This window comes from Phodopus roborovskii, unplaced genomic scaffold, assembly GCF_943737965.1.
Source record: "Phodopus roborovskii unplaced genomic scaffold, PHOROB, whole genome shotgun sequence".
In the NCBI taxonomy this organism is placed as follows: domain Eukaryota; kingdom Metazoa; phylum Chordata; class Mammalia; order Rodentia; family Cricetidae; genus Phodopus; species Phodopus roborovskii.
Window position 1 is genome coordinate 366,707 of NW_026126515.1, and position 22,867 is coordinate 389,573.

Consider the following 22,867-nt stretch of genomic DNA (forward strand, 5'->3'; position numbering starts at 1 on the left):
TCATAGTATTTTTGCATTCTTTTTTGCATTAGCTACCTCCAATTTCTGCTATATTAGTTGTTAATTGATCTATGTTTTATATTGAGTGACCAAATAGTTCTGAGTGTAAAATTGCTGAAATAAAATGGAATGAGAAGAAAAAGAAAGAGCTATTTAGTTTCTTCTTATCACTGCAGGAATAAAGATTAAAAATTTGACACAGTCAAATACTAAGGCCTGTTTAAGAATGAAAGGTGCAAAAACAAACATAGCAGGACAAATTGCTTTCTAACTAAGATACTACAAATTACTAAGTTAAAAATGATAAATTGTTAAGATAAACGACAACTTAAATTTATTTTTAAGAATTATAGAAAAATAACTTAAAAATCTATGGTGATATATAGTTAGAAGGCATACTTTATATACTTAAGTATACATATACAACACTTTAAGGAATCTCTAAAAGTTCTAATTCTGTAGTTATATGAAAGGAATAGAGAAATTCTTTATTCCCAACAAGCTCCCAGATCATAGTGATACAAGTGTTACAATAATACTTTCAATAGGAGTTCTAGAAAACAACATACTTATGGGTTATCCCTCCTCCAAGTTCCTCCCTATCTCCCCATTCCTATCAGTATACACCCCCTTTTCTGTCTCTGTGCAAACAGGCATCTCAAGTATAATAAAATATAATAAGGTAAAGCAAAAACAAATCAAAATCAAAATAATAATAATATAACAGTAATAATAATAATAAACAGAAGTAAAAGATACCAAGAAGAGCCTGGCGGTGGTGCCGCACGCCTTTATTCTTAGCACATGGGATGCAGAGTCAGGTGGATCTCTGTGAGTTCAAGGCCAGCCAGGTCTTCAAAGTGAGTTCCAAGGCAGCCTTGGCTGTTACATAGAGAAACCCTATCTGGAAAAAAAAAAAAAAGAGGGAGGGGGAGAGGAAAGAGAGGAGATCAAAAAAGGGGTACTAAAAACAGATATAGATACAGAGACCCATTAATTTATACTTTCAGGAATCCCATCAAGCAAAATACCAAAAACTATCAAAGGACCTATAAGGGGAGGGGGAAGAGATAAAATTAAATGAAAGAAAATGAAGAAGCCCTGGCATGAGATTATGGAACAAAGAACATTCCAAGATTCTATTGATGTTTTTTGTTTTGTTTTGTTTTGTTTTTCCCTAGTGGCTATCTACTGCTGATAGAGTGGTCCACTTTAAAAGTAGTTTGTTTTCCCAATGAGACTCCTTTTTTTGCAGAAAACTAAATTTTCATTTGTAGTGGTTATCCAATGGAGATAGGTTTTATTTTAGGAATGTGGACATGTGTCCAGTTTTTGTTTTCAGGTCCTGGATCCTATTTAGTGCAGAGCCCTGAAGGCCATGTGTAGGCTGCCTCAGCCTCTATGAGTTCGTATGTACATTTGTCCTGCTCTGTTTAGAAGGTCTTGTTTCCTTTGTGTCCTCAGTCCCCTCTAGCTCTTACATTCGTTCTACCTCCTCCTTCCACAGGGTTCTTTGAGCTCTGAGGAGAGTGATTTGATGGAGACATGCCATTTAGGGTTAAGTGTCTGAGGTCTCTTACTTTCTGAATATTTTCTGGCCTTATTGGTCTGTTTCTATAGTTGTACTTACCAACTACAGGAATAAATGTCTCTGATAATGGCTGTGCAAGACACTGATTTATGAGTATACCAGACTGTCATTTGGAGCATTTTGTTGCCACATTTCCTCAGCAGAACAGTAGTATTTGGTTTTCCTCTAAGTTCCTGACCTTTCTGATCTTAAATTCTTTGAGTGGTTTCCATCTCATGGACTGGGCCTTATAGCCAGTCAGATAGTAGTTTATTACTTCCAGTTCTCTGGTGCCTTTATTGCACCAGTAAGCACATCTTGAATGTACTTCAGCATGTACAGTGTCTTCAAGTACCATCAACACTAGTCATTAGGGGTGGTCTCTCAGAAGGCACTAGCTTGACTCCTCTGTGTTTAATGAGTTGTGTAGGCATTGTCTTCAGAAGTATGGCCTCACTGTTAGTTTGTGGAGAGCAACCTATAGCCTTACCAACAGCCTGGGTTGTTTTTGGGTTCCCATGGCACTCCTTTGGCCGACAACTCAGTTACATAACCCATTTCCAATATTTGGAGCTTTATTTAATGACAAGAGATAATACAGTTAGGGCTCTTTCTCCTCTGTTATTATTTCATTCACATTACCTCCATATATGTATATATTTTAGGAAGCTCTACTATATTGTGTTTCCATACTTCCACTCATTTGTCCTCAATTTTTTTCTTTTCCTGTATTTCCTCCCTTATTCCCCTCCCAACTTGATCCTCTCCTAACTCCCAATACCCCCCAACACACACACACTACAGACTACCCATCCATAGCTATCTATTCTGTTTCCCCTTCCTGCAGAGATGTATCTGTCCCCCTAGTCCTTTACTTTCAAACTAACCTCTGGTTCTACTGATTATAGCTTGGTTATCATTGAATTATCAGCTAATATCCACATGTATTATTTGCTTTTCTGGACTTCAGTTACCTCACTCGGGATGTTTTGGGGATTTTTCCCCCTAGTGTCATCTATTTACCTGGAAATGTTTCATGTATTCTTTATCTTTTCAACTGTTGAGGGACATCTAGATTGTTTCCAATTCCTGGCTATTATGAATAGAGCTGTGGTGAACAGGCTTTGCCAAGTGTTTCCGTGGTAACATGAAGCATCCTTTGGATATATGCCTAAGAGAGGTATAGCTGCATCTTGAGGTAGATCCATTCTGATTTTCCCAAGGAACCACCTCACTGATTTCTACAATGATTGTACAACTTTCCACTTCCACCAGCAGTGGATACGTGTTTGCCTTACTCAACATTCTTAGCAGCATGAGCTGTCATTCAGTTTATTGATCTTACTCTGTCAGATGTGTAGTTTGTAAACATTTTTTTTTTTTTTTGCATTCTGTAGGCTGCTGCTTTGTCTGAATGATGGTGTCCTTTGCCATGTAGAAGTTTCTTAGTTTCATGAGTTCCCATTTATTAATTGTTTATCTGAGTGCCTGTGATAATGGTGTTCTGGTCAGAAAGTCTTTTTGGTGCAAATGAGTTCAATACTTTTCCCATATTCTCTTTCATGTATCTGGTTTTATGTTAGGTCTTTGATCTGTTTGAATTTGAATTTTCTGCAGGATGTAAATATTAATTAGTTTGCATTCTTCTATAAGCAGCCATCCTGTTTGACCAGCATCATTTACTGAAGATACTGTCTTTTTCCAGTGTGCATTTCTTGCTTTGTTTTTTTTTTAATCAAAAAATAAGTTGTCCATATTTTTTTGGTTTCATGTCCAGTTCTTCAACTCAATTCTCTTGATCAATACCATGCTGTTTATTATTATAGCTCTGCAGTACAATTTGAAGTCAGGGATGGTAACATATCCTATAGTGCTCTTATTCAGCATTGTTTTTTCCTGTCCTGGGTTTATTCTGACCCAAACTGTAATGTAGAAGTGGGACCCAAGTATTATTTAATCTCTATTTTCTGATAAGAAATTCTTGTAAAATTAATATTGAAAAGTGCAGAACTTTCCTTACCTCAACTTAACCATGAAATATTTATTCATTAATGGGCAAAATATAAACATAATTGAGATTCTATCAAATGTAGTTTGAACTCCAGTTCTTTTCCTTCTAGTTCATGAACCTATGAACATTTTTCATCTCTTTGAATACATAATAGAAAAAGGTATGAAACAATTTTCTTGAATTTATGATTAAGGTATGAATATTTAGATGACAGGATTCATGTTGTTTTCAAGTAATCAGATTTTGTGATTAGTGTATAGTTCTCAACTTATTTAAACTTGAAAATATTGTATAATGTCAAAAAATCTTTAGCTTTGCCATATAAGTATATAACAGACAGGAATTATAACTATGCTATTCCTTGTTTATGGCACTTTCATCGGTTTTGGTGCTTCTGTCATTTTCTATAATCGACAAAATAAATATCCCAAACTGAATTGGATTTTGATCAAGTGTGAAACATTTTAGGAATTGTCCTTAAGAAGCCTTTATTCAGTATTGAAAGAATTTTGTTTCCATGCTATGAAATGTTTCCTTATGTTCTTGAGCAAATAAGTAAGTGCTTTTGTGTGCTTGTTTTCTTTTAGGAAACTCTCATAGACTGGTGTGATGAAAAGGAACTTAATTTGATATTAACAACTGGAGGAACAGGGTTTGCTCCACGAGATGTCACTCCAGAGGTGAGATAGATTGCCTTTTTCATATATAAGAATAAGCCAGTTACATTATTTTTTATTCTGTTTACTATTTTCATATTATTTATTTGCCTTTTATAAGCAAAACTATTACTCATAGCTATGACAGTACAAATATTTGGCTGTAGAAAAATTTTTTGAAATTTCTTGACTTTTTATTTAATCTTGAAATTAGTATGAGGAACTTTTTTCTGCTTCATTTGCTTGGTGGCAGCTACACTTCAGGAGGTTATAGCATATTTTTGCCATTGCAATTCCAAATTGAATCTTGTTTCCCTCCTCTTGAAGTACCTTTGTCATTTGTCTCAAAGTACAGTAAATAATTACTATATATTTATACTAAATTTACACTAAATTGATGAAAAGGCACTATATTTTGAATATTTTATGTGAACAAATTTTATGCTGAATTTAATACTCTAAACAATGTAACAAATATCCATAGTTTATGTCTCAGAGGTGTCTTTAACAGAGGAAGAAAAAAATAGGGAAATAATACAACAGGAATACAGGGAAAGGGTCTTTAATTTCTTAAAAAAACAAAACAAACCACACACACTGTGAAGTAGTGAAAACTTATATTATCATTATAACTTGCTTTCCTTTGCCCTTCAAATAAATGTTTCTGGATCAATTTCAACTTAATGTCAATTACATCTATTTTCAAACTAGTATACTATTGTATCTGTTACCTTATTATTGACAGGGTTTTCATTTAGTCTTTTATTATTGTCTCCATACATTTTTAAACTTTGGTCCCCATTAGAGTACACAAGAATCCCTGCACAAATATAGATTGCTGGGCTCCTCCCATACAGTTCCTAGTTGAAAATAGATTGCTGCTTTGTCTTCAGTAGATTCCCAGAATTTTTTTTAAACAAATCATTATTTGGTAAAAATGTTTCTAATCCGTAGATTATACTTCCAAATTCTGAAAAGTATTGTATACTTTTTGAAAATATAATTTTCTAAAAGAAGTTCTGAAATACTTTTATTGACTGCTTTCTTGTTTTAATACCTTTTTTATGTCGGTACTACAATGGGAATTATAAGTAGAATACATTTTTTAAAGCATTTGAAGAGTTGTTTTGTTATAGTGTTAACTTTAACTGTATAAATCAAAAGATCATTCTTATGAATCTATTTAGTTTCTGTGTCTTAACTTGACGCCTAACATAAAGTGGTTTTTTGACCAATTTATAATATGAGACTAACTAAAAAGAATGCAGTTGGCATAGAAACTGTCTTGTGTGTTTACATTTAATGTACTTTTGTTACAAGGAAACTACCCATATGAAATTTTTGATTTTTAGAATTTTGATATTATTTAAATCATATTAAGGTTGTATAATGAGTGCACAGTTTTTATATGATGGTTTGTTATGTTCACTTTCCTGTTCATTTTTACGTCAGAAAAATTACCATAAAATTCATTTACAATCAAATATGGTGTTAATTTAATTATAAGGAAATGGTTTACATCACTAAGTATTTTGTTTACTGTAATTTGTTGTTCATTAATTCTATCTCTTCCACTAACCAACAAGGTAACCATAAGAAGGCTGCACTCATTTACATTAATGATACATTTGTGGAAGTTTTTCTCACACTGTTTAGTTCTTCAATTCTTTATACACCAGTTGCCTTTCATCTCAATTAAATTCAGTTTTTTGCTTAAAATTGTTCAGACTGTCTAAATATAAAGCTCAGTACCACAAGGCTGTCTTCATATCTGATGTCATCAATAAATCTTTAGTTCCTCAGATTATGTATTCTTTATCTTGTTTTTCTTAAGTCTTTGGATTCACACACATCTTCCCTGCCAAAAGATTATTTGCTGGAATGTCACACAAAGCTTATTTATAGATAGACAACTCATAAGCAGCTCTTTTGAAGGGAGTCATAATTCAATACATAGGAGGGACTGATAACAGAAATTCTATGCTTTGTTCAGATGCAATACAGTTACAACACCCAAATGCATTCAGCAATTTTTGGGCAATGGGTATTTTAATGCTTAATGGCTTTTTAGCATTCAAACTCCACCCCATCTGTGAGTGAGACTGAAAGTTTCAACATTATTACTCAGTGCTTCTTCAGAGGCTATGGGGATCTATCCTCTTTGCAAGTCAAGAGACTTGTAATGGATACCAAAAAGGTACTCACTCCTATTATTAAGGTTATTTTTGGAATTTGGGGTTTCTGGGTATAGAAGCAGGGATTAGTCATTTAATCATTCTCTTGTTTAGTCTCCTTCAAATAAGATAAATGGAATTATACATGTCCCTGTGGTCTGTGAACATTCATTTTTAAAGATTTGTTTTTATTATTTATGTGTATAGATATGTAGGGGTATGATACACATAGTTATAAAAGTATATATATATGTGCATATATACATGTATATCAGTATATATACCTATATTTCCATAAGTATACATCTATTACATGCATGTATACTTATGGAAGTATATGTATTATATCCCATTTGTATATGTATATATACTTATATGCATATATGCACATATGTGTATATAAATGTATCTACACACACATATGCACAGATATTAGTGCAGTTGCTCACAGAATTCAGAAGAGGGTTAGATCTCCTGGATCTGGAGCTATAGGTGGTTGTGAGATATGTGATATGGGTGTTGGAACCAACTATTAAGTCATCTCTCTAATTCCTAGCTTTCATTTAACTTTTTAAGAATTCACATAAAAGGTGACAGGTTTTATTATGGTATTTTCATAATACTTTGTTTTTGTTTATCACCTATTTTTTGCTCTCCCATCTCTTGGCTGCCCCCAACCCTTTGCCTCAAGTGGTTCCCTTTGCAGTTCATGTCACATGCACTGTTATTTTCTGCTATCCTATTTATCCCTTTTCCTTTGAATCTTACCCTCCCCCGTTTGCTATTCTGTTTTGATGAACTATATTCATACGCACTTTCATATAATTATATGTATTAAAAACCACTCTTAACATTTCGTGTGAGTTTGCTTAAAGTGCTTCAAAATTTTCCTTTATTTGTTATGCAATTACCTAGTTGTTGAGGAGGGGTTTTTTTTTTATGTAACTATCACACAAACAATATAGTCTTAATAACTAATCAGAGTCTACCATGAAATCTTCAAAATCTTGAAATATTTGTTGATTTTTAATTAAGCATCATATCTGATCCTTTCTCATCTTTTACTTCTGAAATTTATGCTATTCTAATATTTTTATGTTTTTTTGCTCATTTTGATACTATTTATTGATAAGACTCTTACTATGACTTTTTGTTTCATATATCAGAAATCAAACAGCATTTTATTCTTTATTATTTAATTACTTGAAAAACACAGAGATGTTTTTCTAATCTTTTGTGCATGTAGTAATTACCTAGATAAAGCATTACCCTTACAATCTATATATATAGTGTGTGTGTCTACCTAGTATCTCTTTTAAAACAATGATTTTTTTGATTATTAACAACCTGACATATTGTTTATATCACTTTATATTTCACATATAGAAGAGTTGTATCTGATATGAATATAGCAAAAGTTGTTTAAAGGCTTTAATAAATGAACTTTTTTTAAAAAATGAGGCCTATGAAACAATTTTTCCTTTATACCCTTAAGTAAGTACAATTCCTATATTATTTAAAATATAGCAATGTGTTCAATACAAATTAAATTTAATTTTGGACTTAAAGTATGTAACTGTTTATATATTCATTGTTCTATCTATTTATACCCCACAGAGTAGAGGGTGTTACTATGCACATTTATCTATATACAACTGTAACTAACAATTTTTTTATATAGTGCTAGAGTTTAACTGATACAATTATTCATTTTACAATTAAAAAATAATGCACAGTTCCTTTTTTATGGAACTACTATTTTATAATTATTGTCAAGCACAAAGGACAATTTTTGGTCAGATGTTAGTGCTATAACTGAAAACACATGAAGAGTCAAAATGGTAAATGCAATAAAGGAAATAAAGCAATTGGTATGAATTGTAAATGAAATATATTTTAATCAGCTTAGATTTCTTTCTAATTCTCTTTCAAAAGGAGAATGTAAATAGAAAAGTCCATAAATTACAGCCTTAATGCTATTATCATCAATAATTTTCTCAAGATTATGGCTTTGTTTCTACTTATATATGTTAACATGATCACAGTCTTTAACATTTTTAACCTCATTTTAATATGAAATTTTTATATTTTCAGATTTATTGCATTTTTATTCTCATTGTTGGGTAATTAATTGGCACATGAAATTTCATGAACATAAAGCATCACTTTATTTCTTAGCTCTTTATGTTCACTTATTGCTGTAATCATGTGTGTTCTAAAAGAATCTTATGTTATTCTTAGAAATAAATAGTTTAATTATAGATGCTTGATTCTAGGCCAGACTAAAACATTGAGAAGTGTATAAAGTGTATCTTTATAATTATTAAAGTATTTGATAATATTTTTAGTAAGTTAGAAAATATTAAGCTACTTAATTCACAAAAAAAATTAATCTCAGAACTTTTTGAAGCTAGGCTAAAATAGAATTAAAGTTTATATGATGATTTATTATTTTGATCATGCTCAACTATATTACACCTATGATTTATGTACATCTATATTTTTCAAGCTTGTATTTTTAATATTCTTTATGTACCCAATGGCACGCTGTTTTCTCAATTTTAAAAATTAATAAGACTTGTCTATATTATTCAAAAAGTTGAAGATTTGTAACAGTACTCAAAATTTGACATAGGCCAAGTACTGCCTGGCATCCTTTGTGTATCCTGTTAAGTATAAAAGGGAATTACATCTTTACATGAATGAGAAGAAAATTAAAGATGTTATTTGACATATGAATGTAATTTGGAATTTAAATTTTATTATCTGCATATTTGGAACACATACCGCAATTTTTATGCCATTTATGTCTGTAAGCCTGAGTGAAATTCTGTCTCTCTCTCTCTCTCTCTCTTTTTTTTTTTTCTGAGACAGGGTTTCTCTGTGTAACCCTGGCATCCTGGAACTCACTTTATAGACCAAGATGGCTTAGAACTCAATGAGATCTGCTTGCCTCTACCTCCCAAATTCTGGGATTAAAGGCATACACCACCACCACCCATCTCTTACACAAACTTGTCAACCCCTAGCCTTTTAAATGACATAAATCATACTCAGCTTTCAAGTTTTCATGACTTTCACCTACACTGTGTATTAATCTGAATCTTTTAGGTTTCCTGTCTATATTTTTTCAGTTTAAAAGTAACAACTTTTTTTCTGCCCCTTTGTTATGTGTGTATTCTATTGTACCAATACAAAATCTATAAAGAAAAACATGTCTTTTATTCTAAATAATAAGAATTTTAAATTTTAAACTTGATGAAATAGACTTCTTATTCGTTATGTAATATCTTATTTTCAAAAATTAATCTACTACTTTTGTGCAAAGTCTCTTGACAACAGTGTATTAGTCTTTATGAAGTAATCATTAGAAAGGGCAAATAGCTTAGTTTTCAGTATAATTTTGAGTAGCTATAAGAATAATTTTGAGTAGCTATAACCTAAGACTAAATTTAACCGTCTTTTTACCTAGTATTTGTGGTACAAATGGATGATATATCTGTTTATGATTGAATGTGTTCTTTTGACTGACAGTTTATTATGACAGAGAAGAATCATTTTCCAAGTTGGCTAATGTTGAATGAGGTAGAATATTCAGATCTATTACAAAAGAAACTCAAAGTTTAGGGAAAAGTAATGTCAATTTCAGAAAACATATACAGCCTACTTTACATTTCTTTGGAAAAGATTATTATTATCTAAACTTCTCTACACATAGTTCAACTAGGTAGTTAGGTTTCTTTTCCATGAACTATCTATCCAGGTTGTAAATTGAAAGTTAGTGCTATTTATTATATAAACATTTGTTTTGTTTCAACATCTTGAAGTTCATATTTTTCAAATTTTAATCAAGTTTACTATAAACCAGCTTTTTCTTATCCAATCATTAATACTCTTTCTCCTAATTCTTAGAAAACAGTGTGAGTTATTGTAAAGAAAACAAAATTGACTTTTACTAATTTCCTTTTAATGATTCTCAATCTTTTCTATTGAAAGTAAGAATTTATTTCTAAAGTTAACATTCATCATTTAAAGAAAGAAACACTGTCTTTATGGTAAAAGCATAGCAAAGCTAACATCTTAATTAATTTGGCTCACAAAGAAAATTTAATTTCTAATACAAATTATTTGAAATATTCATTTACTTTTAGCTATATATCAGTTTTCTATTGAAGATTTAATTATTTCATTGCATGTATCATGTACTGGTACTTTGGGATATTTAACTCTTATATATGTTATGACCCATGCATCCTGCCCCACATACACACAGACACACAATAAAAAATATACATTATATGAGTATTCTTTTATAGTACTGACTATATTTAGTTTTTTAAAAACAGAGAAATAGTTGTTCAACATACTAAAATTAAAAGCAACCATAAGGAATACCTCAAATCTGTTCTTTGTAAGTAGAATCATGTGGCAATGTGAAATTGCCTACAAAGCAAAATGCTCAAAACCTTTATACTTGAAATATTTTAAACTGATCTGAAAAATCTCTGTTCAGATTTGGTAGCTACTTTTGAGATTATTTTAATGAGCTATCCTATAATTTTTCATGCAGTGGCTCTAGACTTACAATATATATTCCCATGCTGAATTTTTGACTAGTTGTGTGAAAAAAACAATAAAGCGTGGATAAAATATTTTATATTATTCTCAGAAATACTCAGATTTGAGCATTGTCTCTCCTTCTTTATATAAAACTTGACAATTTAAGCTATTTAAGCCTTAAATTTCCTTCCTATTGACTTCACTAATGTCTTGCTCTCATAGTTGCTCTTTATAACAATAAAGAAAATAGTAATAGACGTTTTAAGTGTGTCTACAAAATAAGGATGTCAGTTGACATTTCTTTACTATTATTTTAAGGCATGGGACAGCAAAACAAAACTAATCTACATGATGTGAGAGTTATTTGTGTACCTGGTTTAGCTAGATTCTTATAACCTGCCTCAAATGTTACACTGTTATTTATTTTTATTGTAGCTTCACCTACTTTTTCTAAGGTCTTTAATTCTATTATTAATCTAATTTTCCAGAGCTTGGTTTGAATTGGATCATGTATGTGAAAAAATAGCTTTTTGACAATAGCTGCCAACTAAATTAAATATGTTATTGACTGTTATATGAAAACACAAACATTGGGCTGGGCAAAAAGCTTAGTGAATGATGAACATTGCTGCCTAAGCATGGGAACCTTGGTTCAGATCTCTAGCATCTGTGTAAAAGGTAGATACTACAGCGTGTTCCTGTAAATTCAGCACTGGTGTTGGCAGTGGTGTAGACATGCAGATCTAGGTAGCTCAATATCCAGGCAGTCTAGCCTAAATGAGTCTCTCCAGGTTCACTGAGTGCCTGTCTCAAAAAAATGAGTTAGACAGCAATAGAAGATACCTGACACTGACCTTTGACCTCTACATGTTTATTCATAGGCTAATGCACCCATACATGAACATTGATAATGCATATATGTACACATACAAACAAGTATGAAATTATGCATGAGTATTACATACCATATAATGTTTTGATGCATAACTTATCTTACATTGGCATAAACAGTAGTGGTAGAATTTCTAATTAATTTTGAAAAACAGCAGCTATTTCAGAACTCAAAAATATTTTTGAGCTTCTACACTGATAACAACTTTAATATTTGATTTTATAAAATTTAACAAATATTTATGAAACACTCTGAGCACTGCTGAGCTTAGTGGTAAACTAAGTGTATTGCTAAAGTATATGATCACATAAATCATTATAATATAAATCTAATGCCAGAAATATGCTTCTAGTTCAAGCCAAAATGTTTTTGTTTTTCACAAAACAGTTGAGTATTTTATAATTTAAAATGATAGAAGAGAAAATTGATTTCAAAGTCGGAGAGAGAGGTAGGAGTAAGGAAGAAGTTAAATGTATTAGGACTGTCTATGAATATAAATTAATCTTCTTTCTTAGAGAACATACCATTATGTACAAGGACAAATATTCTCGACTAGGTGTTTTAGAAAGCTTACAGTAGCACAGTGGTCATAATTGAAAGATTCCTTAGAAACAACAACTTATAAGTGCACTATCACCAGATAAGTTGTTAAATCATGCCATCAAAATTTAAAACGTCTCCTTAGAGATGGACAGATGGCCTTTGCTCCTTAAGTTCTTGCTTCATAAGGCATGACAGCCTGAATTCAGATATCCAGAACCCCATAAAGATCTGGCCATAATGGCACACACTTAGAATCCTAATCTGTTCAGGCACAAACAGGATCTCTCCAGAGTCCTGGCCTTCTAAATAGTGTTCCTAAATCAAAAAGGTTAAAATTCAGTAAGAGCCGCTGTCTTGTAAAATAAGGTGGAGAGCATTAGGGTCATGTGAATGCATGTGCGTTCATGCACATGCAAATACAACACATGTACACACAATGTGGTCCTGTGTAATCTCATGTATGTATCAACAAGTCTGATTGTTTATTTTAGAGACAGATTTTTATACCCTCTTTTTAGGCAATGGGTACATGTGTATGATCATAACTTAGAAGTAAAGTGTTTGCCTAGTATGAATGAAGGCCTAGGCATGAGTTTTGACACAGCTGAGAGGGACAAAAGGACAAAGAGGAAAGGAAAGAAGAAAGAAGACTCCTGATTTATTCCACCAACCTAGTAACTGTCCTTGTCATTATTTGCGTACAAAATTTAAGCTGCCGAGAAGTACATTTCTATTTTGTTGATTGTGAACTTCAGCCAGTACTTTTCAGAATCAACACAATCAATAAATACTGATTTTCTCAGACTTGTATGTCTACCATTTTCTATCAATTTGCTATTTGTAATTAGGAAGAAGTCACAGTATCATACTTTCAGGAACCTAAAAGGGTCTTCAGGTTTAAAGGCTGAGTGTATTCATTTTGTCATCCCCCAACCTTTACTATAACATCTCAATCAGTATTCCTTCCTGAACTTTTCATTGCTGGAACAATCCTAGTTGATTGAAAGCCCAAAATTATTGAGATAAATTTGCCACATTATGACATACCTACTAGTCCTTTTTCTGCTCTTGACTGTGTATGAGAAAAAATAATTTTGTATAATAGCATAGGTTGAGGAATACTACATATTCTCCCCTTAAGTCTTTATACGTGCATAACTGTTTATTAATCTTTCTTTGTAGCCACAAGCTTTTTCTAAATTGATGCCCTTTCCTCAACCTATACACCAAAATCTCAATTGGAAAATAAGGCCAGTGTAAAAATTAAAGACATAGAATTTGCTTAATTCTATATCTTTAAAGGCATAGAATCACTTACAAATTAATTAAAGGAGATTTTTCATTTAAAAACATCAAAATGAAAGGCTTCTATTCTATTTAACAGCATTAAAGATGGGAAAATACATTATTTCCAGACAGTACCTTGGAAAAATGACAGGAACACTGCACCTATGAAGAAGGTGTGTGTGTTTACCTCTCAAGACCTCTACAAAATCAAGCTTATTAATAAGGAAATATGGACACTTGATGGCTTCTGAGAGAGGGAAACCTAGTTGTCTTTAAGAGTGTGGATCTTGATGAATTTGCCATGATGCTCTAGTTAATGGGAAGTACCTATAAGTATGTAGACAACACAAATTGGATTTGCTAGGTTATTGAATTTGATAAAGATATTTAAAGTTGGGAGGGACAGAAGGTAGAAGTTAGGGTTTATCTGGGAGGATTAAGGTTAGTATATATAATTTAAAACAAAAATATGCATTGCCTCTTCCATCAGAATTTTGAAAATGAGATGATCTCTGATATCCTATATATTAAACAATCCACAAATTAAATAATATCTTCAGTTTTCCTAAATACATGACTAAATAGTATACCTTTTCTTTGGAAGAATGTGTTCTAAGCTTTCATAATGCCCTCAAGGGTTAGAGAGATCATACAAAATACAATTCTTACTAGAATTGTAGTGTTGCCCATGCAGCTATTTATAAAGAAATGTGCACCAAACAGACTTTCTGGGTTAGAGCCAGTTTTTACTAGTATGTGACTTTACATATTTCATGCAAAATATACTTTTGTACTTAGTTTTTCTACGTTCAAAATGAAGTGAGTTTTTAACTCAAAGATGATTTGCTAATTACTTTGCTAATATAAAAAAGAACGCCTGAATGTCTGCAACTTATTAAATTAATATTTAATTCCTTTAAATATTCACATTGTAAAAGACTGAAAGTAAAGTTTGGGTAGTCCTCTAATGTGGATCTAATAATGGATAAAACCATAGCAGGAATGTAAATGAAATTGGGAATTCTTTTTACCAGGTAGGAAGCAATTTAGGTTTATCGAACAATACTACCTTGTGAGAACTCAAAGAGGCATACAAGGCCTTTTCAAAATCCCTTCTGATGGCAGCTACACCCATAGTCTAAGTACACCACCCACTAGGTGCCACTTTTTTGAAGTTTCATAGCATTACCAATTGCTATAACATATGAACTTTTGGGAGAAGAAACCATGTCCAAACAACAGCTCCCAAAGTAGTATTAGCCTCACAGTTTATCCATGCTGGCTTAAGACTCTTGAGCTAAATCAATCCTCCTGTTTTAGCCTACCAAATATCTTAGTGTGCAAACATGTACAACTATACATTCCTTTTAATATTATCTGCACTATCAGTACATCTTTAGCTTAAAACTTAAGTGAATATTGGTTTGTTAAATATTGAAAAGATTTCCCTGTGGAGGGGGGAAAAAAACCCTAAGCATGTTAAACCCAACAGTGTAGTTGTAAAAGAGGCAAAGGAAACAACAGAGTAAACGTGCTAAATACTCATTTTATCTTGAATTTATTAGAGTCTGCAAGTGGATAAAATTACTTTCCAGCTAATGCTTGCATGTGTATTTTTATAAATTAACACAGGCTATAATAACTGAATAGTATCACAAGATACATGTTAATATAATTGAAAACACAATAGCAATAAACTTTTTATTGATATTAACACTAAACACCGTTTTAGCTAGAGACATTCTCCATATGAAGATTTGAGAATATTCATTTCTTCATTACAAACTAAAATCAATAATGTAAATTAATTTTTATATTAAATAGATAGAAGATATTGATTTTTACATGTTTATTAGTGTTTCAACAAATATATACATACATATATTACCATGAAATCCAAATAGTATTACTTTTTTAAAGTGACAGTGTATTTGTGAGTTTTGTTATTCCATGATTAAAGACCTGATAGGATTTAATAAAATGGATTCAGAGACAATATTATATGTGATGATTCTAATAATTGTGTCAGTGTTATTTCCTTAGCTGCTATTAAATATGAAGGAGGAGACTAGAGAAATGGCTCAGGGGATAAGATAATGCACTGGTCTTTCAAAGGACCCATGTTTAGTTCTTTCCATATTAGGCCAGTCACAGCTAGCTGCCTGTGACTCCAACTCCAGGAGAATCAAATACCTCTGGCCTCTGTGGGCACCTGCACTCTTGTCCACAGACCCACATACATACACATAACTAAAATTAAAATAAATATTTGTAAAAATGAACTTATCAAATATGCTGGATTTTCTATTTCAAATACTACTAATGTCACTCGGCTGAGAATTGCCAGAAGGGATATGGATTCCTTCATAGGATGCTTAGAAGAAAGCAATAAACTATGAAAGTTTATTGTTATCTGTTTAACTTCACTGGGAAAGGTTAACCAAATATAAAAACAAAGACACACAAAAAGCAGTTAATGATTCTAGGAGTCTAATTTATATAAAAAAATAAATTATCTTCAAATGATGACATTGTAGTGATGAATTTCACTGACCCAATTTCTTTGTCTACCCTTATATTCTTCACCTCTTTCCATAAGTTTTCATGAGATAATATAATATTTTTTGCATGTAATAATCCAGCATGAGTTTTATGAAGAAAAAATATAGGTCACTTTAAGAAGTGATTCTATACAGAGTTTTACAAAAAGAATAATTTGGCATGAAGTTTAAGTATTTGAACTCAGGTGAAAAAGGTTCCAAAAGTTGTAAATTATGCAAAAACAGTTGTTAATTTTTAGTATTATTAAAATGTATCACTTACTGTAATATGTCTTTTACTTGCTATTCATGACTCCATTTTATAGGTAGCCCTTTTATAATGGGATCATTTAATAATAACTCCACTCGTGACATTTAGAAGAGACTCACTTCACACACATTTTTCTTAAATAGTATAGTTAGAAATTTACATAATTATATAACACATGTGAAACTTTATAGGTCCTTTTTACTTCTTTTCATTTTTGTTTTCTGCCACTTTGAAGCTTACTGATACTGTACTTCTTTAAGGTCATATTCTTCCTTGTGGAAGACTAATATCACTGTCAGAAATAAGCAATATTTAGAAGAATGAGAGGCTGCTTTTATATAATATAATATTTCAAAGCAAATTCTAGTCTAAATACATGTTCCCTCATGTGCATCACTGATAGCATTAATAAATTCTTACAGCTTTACTCAGATTATGTTATTATCTTCTGTCTTATAAATATAAAATATCTTTGGATATTAAACTTACTTTTTAAGATACAGATGGGAAATCATTTGCAGAAACTATATAGTTTACATCATAACTACCCAGTTCTGACATCTCTCTAGCACAAAAACATCCATAGTAATAATTGAAAATCCCCAAATCTAAGAAAAAGGAGATACTTATCAAGGTGCAAGAGGTATTCAGAACATCAAACAGAAAGGAATATGCCATGTCACATGATAATCAAAATACTTAATCTACAGAACAATAACAACCACAACAACAAGGATCTTGGAAGCTGCAGCAGAGTAAGTTCAAGTCACATATAAAGGCAGACCTATGAGAACTGATGGTATACAAATTCTGAAAGAGCACAGATGCCAGCCCAAAGTACAGTACCAAGAAAGGTTACCAGTCATAAGCAAAGGAGAAAGAAACATTTTACATGATATAAACAGTTTAAGGTATTTGTGATCACTAACCTAACTTTACAGAGACTACCAAAAGTAAAACTTGGGTCAGAAAAGGAGGTTATATATACCCAAGATGGGCCATGAAATAAATGAACAATTAGAAAACAGCTAATTAAAAGAAGTTTACAAGAGACTGATTGAGGCTGACTATGTTTTTTTTTAAATTACTGTAAACACTAAAATTGGACTTCCATGTTTAAATTTTACTTGATCTGAAAGGCTATTCTATTGGTTTTTATGAATCAAAGTGTAAAGATGATTCTCAGATTACCAGTAATCTGAGAAAGTAGACAATAGTCAGAGTCTGGATTATGGGCTATAATTTGCTAAGCTTATGTTAGAGCTGTCCTATCTTAGTTTGTGCTAGTATCCTTATCTGCTAATCTACAAGCTCTAAATATGTGTCAGCTTCAGAATACTCTCAGACTTTGAGATTAAGAAAAAGAATGCTGCTGGACAGTGGTACCATACACCTTTAATCCCAGCACTGGGGAGGCAGAGGTAGGCGGATCACTGTGAGTTCATGGCCTGCCAGGGCTGATATACAGAGACACCCTGTCTCCAAAAAAAAAAAAAAAAAAAAAAAAAAAAAAAAAAAACCAAAGAAAAACAATCCATCAAGAAATTTATGCTTCCTCAATTTGAGTGTATAATATACATCGTATATTCATGTGTTGTTCAAGATGTTGAGGATACAGAGCAGACATTCTCTATTTTGGGCCAGTTAAGTGTATCAGAGGGAAAAGGCACACATTTACACACTACCCCCCATACACACATCCAACATAAACATTTTAGAGTTTGTTAAAGTTCTCTATGAAATTTACCATAAAGGTACAAAGAGTTACAGTAAATTCATTAAAAGTTCTTATTTAGGAACTCTTAAAGATGAAGCATAAACCTAAGAAAATAAGTAGAATAATATTAAAGATAAGTTCTGCAGATCAAAATAAACCCAGGAAGGATGTGATTGATAGTCTAGATAGGAAAAAATCATTGTAATTCAAATAGACCATTCATTAAGAAAGATGATGTTTAAGCAATGACCTAAAGAAGCAAAGAGGAAAGAATCATGTAAAATTATTATGCTTCTTTAATGTAATAAAATAGAGGTGTAGATTGACTGCCTTGTATTTTAACAAGAAACCAGTTGGGAGGCAATCAACATACTGTAGGTTAAAAAAAAATGAAGGTGACAGATTATAAGAATGGGGGAGAAGAAAGGAAATCAGAGGGTTGGAGAGGAGAAGAGAGGAGAGGAGAGGTGAGGAGAGGAGAGGAAAGGAGAGGACAAGAGAGGGAGAGCTAGTTTTGAGACAAGATTTCACGGTGGAGTCCTGGCTGTCCATAAATAAATGATTCTCCTGCCTTAGCCTCCTTCTCAAGTGCTAGAATTAAAAGCTTTGGCCACCATGCTGAACTAGTTGATATTCTTTGACAGAAGCAACTGATGAAATAAGAGTGAGAGAATCAAGTAAAATAGGCAGGTTTGGCTTTCATGGTTTGAGGAATGAATTGTGAAATTCCATTTTATTTCAAATTCAAATGAAAAACATTGAAGGAAAGGTAGATCTAGGGAATTAAATTGTAGAAATTACTTTAGTCACAGAAATGTGAACTGTCTTAGAGCTCAAAGCAAATGTCTACATAATTTTTGAATCTTTGATATAAATTAAAATCCATCACAATTGGTGAGATAACTAAAGTATTAGCTAGATTTAATGTGTAATATTGATATTACTGCCCCCTGATGGTTTTTCCTAATCCACTTTTTAAAAGGTAGGTAGTTTCTAGAAATATTCCCCTCTGCTCACTCATAAAGAATGAAAGGAATCCCACTGAATCAGAATCTTGAACAGAAAATACTATTAGTTCACCATTCTCAAATTTTGCCTTGATGTGAATTTTTCCAAGTACCTCCTTGCTGGAAACTGTTTGCACTGGAGGTAAGTGTGAAAGGGGAGGTTGTGGGAATGATGGGGTGAGGGCTTCCTAAACCTTTCTCAGACCTCAGAAATTGTTTGATTCTGAGGAAGAGAAGGTTCAGGCTGGTTCTTCTTTCCCTGAACCAGTTCATAGAGCCCTAAATTTGACCTGCTTTCCTCAAACTGGGAATCAGAAATCCCTTTTCTCTTCTGTTTTTCTGCTGCAGAAATTCCCACCATTCCCATTTTGTGGGCTCCAGAAAGGGGTAAGCGAAGACTTCAATCCCAGCCAATCATTTCCAGATTAATACTTTTTAGTGTTTTGGTTTATTTTACCATCATAAAAAAAAAATGCTTGGACCCATTTTTCCCATCTATTTAATTTCCTTGTGGATTGTTATGTATCTATGTTCTAGGGTCATTCTGTATCCCTGGGCAGTAGAGTTCAGATCCATCTGCTGTTTCCATTTGTGTGCTATTCTCTTGTGGATTCTCATATGCAGTTTATGAATTATTTCCTAGATGGAAGACACCCAATTCAGGGACTGTTTTCACTCCTAGGTCGCATCTTTTCCTGAATGGTGTTTTGTTCCCCTGCTGACAGCTTGTCATCACCTTACTCTACTGCTTTTGATGATCTGCCATTGCTTCTCTACTGTCCTGTCTTTCTGCTTGATTGCCTTTGGATTTTCTCTACTTTTTGCCTAATTACATCTGCTGAACAGTTTGTGTTCTTCATTCATCGGTGCTTTACTCATCAGCAAATGGCCTGGTATATCCATCTGCTATTTTAGCATTTTAGATGCCCAGCATTGTCTATTTGCCTCTCTGCCATTCCCCTATACTGTGGCCTACTACGTTCTACATCTGCCTGCCTGTTTTACCCTGTTCAGTATGCTTATAATTATGTAGGTACAGATTTTTTTTTAAAGTACTTCTACTCCAATTGCCTTGTGCCACTGGATTGGACTGCTGACTACTTTGCCTGACTATTGCGTCATCTTCCTATTTGCTCCCATTGGCTGCACTAATATTTTGAGTCATGGCTTTCATCTCCAGTGAATTCGTGACTTGCTGGTTTGCTCATACTATCTCCTTTATGTTTCTCTGCATCTAATGAATCACTGGCATTGTTCCCCTTTTATCTCTAACCCTGATTAGATGTTACTTCCAAGGAAAAATTTGCCTATGTATTGTCCAAACATGTCTTAAAAATAGGAAACTGCTTTGTTATTTAACAGCCCAGTTCAGTTTGTTCCTTAACTGTTTCAAAACTCAACTACCACCTGTTATTTTTGCTTTTTAATACAAACCATCATTTGTCTCTTTTTTAAGAATATTTTTTAAATCATGCATCATCCTTGTCTCAGTTATCTTTCAACATCACATATTAGACACATTGTTTTCTTGTGTGTGGGACCCTTCAATAATTTTCCATGCTCTAAATTTATTTCTTAATTTTTTTTACTTAATTTCTAAAAGATTTCATCAAAACAGTTTAATTTTATCTTTTTAGTAAGGACAGAAGAATTTTTTAAAACTTTAAAAATATTGAATCCATTATTTTTTGTTTCTTTATAGTTTAGATTAGAGTAGCTTTCGGTCTGTTCCACTTTTTCCTTGGAGAATATAATTTCTTAGCCTCCCCAAAACCTACGTAAACAGCGATTTTGAGATCCTTTTGATGTATCCATCTTTCCCCCTCCCTCTTTATAACTTTTCTTGTGTTTGGGTAGAGTTTTGGAATTTACATTTTCAGTTGTTTACAGAGTGCTCGGAATCTATAAATATTTTGAACCCTAAAGTTTGTAGTCGTATATTGACATGAAAAGCCAAATGTGAGAAGCAGAGAAGAATTTTGTAGAATTTGCAAGTCTAAGAAAAGATGTAAAGTGGGGTGTTTACAAGTGCATGCACATGTGTATGTATAAATTTTAAATGTCCTTTATATTTACAGTATCATTATGCTTGAAATGTGAAAAACAACAAGTATCCATATTCAAATTTATTTATTTTATTAAAACAAATAAGATAGGACAAAGAACTTGCAAAGAAAGTGGTAACTTTAGAAACTGTGGGAAAAAAGAATTGACTGGGTATTTTTAAGATTTCTGTCTTAATAAAGAAAATTAGTATGAAGAAAAAGATCATATTAGTAATGCCAAAATAGGTGCATGTCCTTCATCTTAGTTTTTGGGAGGCAGAGGCAGATTGTCTGTGTGTTTGAGGTCAGTCTGGCCTACATACTGATGGAGAGAGCTACACAATGAGACCCTGTCTCAGAAAAGGGGGAGGGGAAGAAATGCATTGCTTGAAAGTTACCATTTAAGTATAAAAATCATTTGTATTAGTAATTTTATTTGCATTTATATAATCATTACTACTGTTCCTGAGTCATACAAAATTTGATTTATATATATATATGTATATATATATATTAATTAAACAAAAATTCCGAATATTACATTTCTAGCCCCTAGCAAATTTTATTTTCTATTTTATCAATTTGTCTATTCTAGGTACTTCATCTAAATGGAGACACACATTGTCTTGTTTCCTGTCTTGTTTCACTTACCGTAGGTTCTTAAGTTTCCATGAAGTAGCTTGTATCAGAAGTCCTTTTCTTTTTTCCACCCTTTGTATACTGTTCTGCTGTTTGTATCACTTGGGTTGTTTCTGCCTTCTGACTACTAACAACATTGCTTCTGTGAATATTGGTGCACAACCATTTTTTCTCAGTTCCTTTGGCTCTGCTGACAGAAGTATGTGTAGGAAGAAATTAATAGGAAAGTGTTCAGGGAAACTGCATAACAAGCATGAAAAGTAGATAAGTCCAAGATACTATAGTATTTAAAAAATAATAAACTTTTGGACAAGTTATAAAAGGCCAGGTTTTAAGATTTTAAAGATTCTGTATTCTCTCAATGAAAGAATGGAATTATACAGGTATTGAATGCTTCATATACAACAAAAATAATTCTCAAGGAGATTAAAAAATTAAACAAGAGAATGGTTTATTTCAAATCAAATAATGTAAGTGGACATTTAATAGAAGAGGTATTTGAAAGGCGAGGTTTCAGTGAAGGCAACTAAGGTTGGAAACACAGATGTATTTAGAAGAACCATCATTTTAATTCAATAGTCTTTCATCCTGGACACCAAGTGTCCTTAGAAGGACTTTCCTAAAACAGGTTCTCGGCCTACGGATTTCTTCAATTTGTGTATATATATCACAATGTGAGCCAAATTAATTCTTCTGTTCTTTTATTGAAAATATTTTTTAAAACATAATATAACCTCTACTTGTATCAGTTTCTCCCCACCTTCTCTAACGTCTGGATCCACCCCCATTCTGTCTGTTTCTAGAAAACAAACCTGTTTCTAAGAGATAATAATAAAACAAAATAAGGTAGAACAAAACTAACACATTGGGATAGAACAAAACAAACAGAAGGAAAGGAACCCAAAAAAAAGCATCAGTAACAGATAAGATGCAGAGACCCATGTGACATTATCAG

At 32.3% G+C, this 22,867-nt stretch overlaps 1 protein-coding gene across 12 annotated transcripts in view; it reads left to right on the forward strand.

Moving 5' to 3' along the window:
• Nucleotides 1-22,867, forward strand: part of Gphn (gephyrin) — a 360,226-nt gene that overhangs the window by 125,097 nt on the left and 212,262 nt on the right. For 8 of the 12 annotated variants that reach the window (XM_051196174.1, XM_051196175.1, XM_051196181.1 and 5 more), the window contains exon 4: nt 4,169-4,261. In XM_051196174.1, coding sequence (XP_051052131.1) covers nt 4,169-4,261 — 93 coding nt within the window. Of the gene's footprint in view, nt 1-4,168; nt 4,262-19,576; nt 19,616-22,867 lie in introns of all 12 variants that reach the window. The other 4 variants (XM_051196176.1, XM_051196182.1, XM_051196177.1 and 1 more) reach the window with 1 other exon arrangement.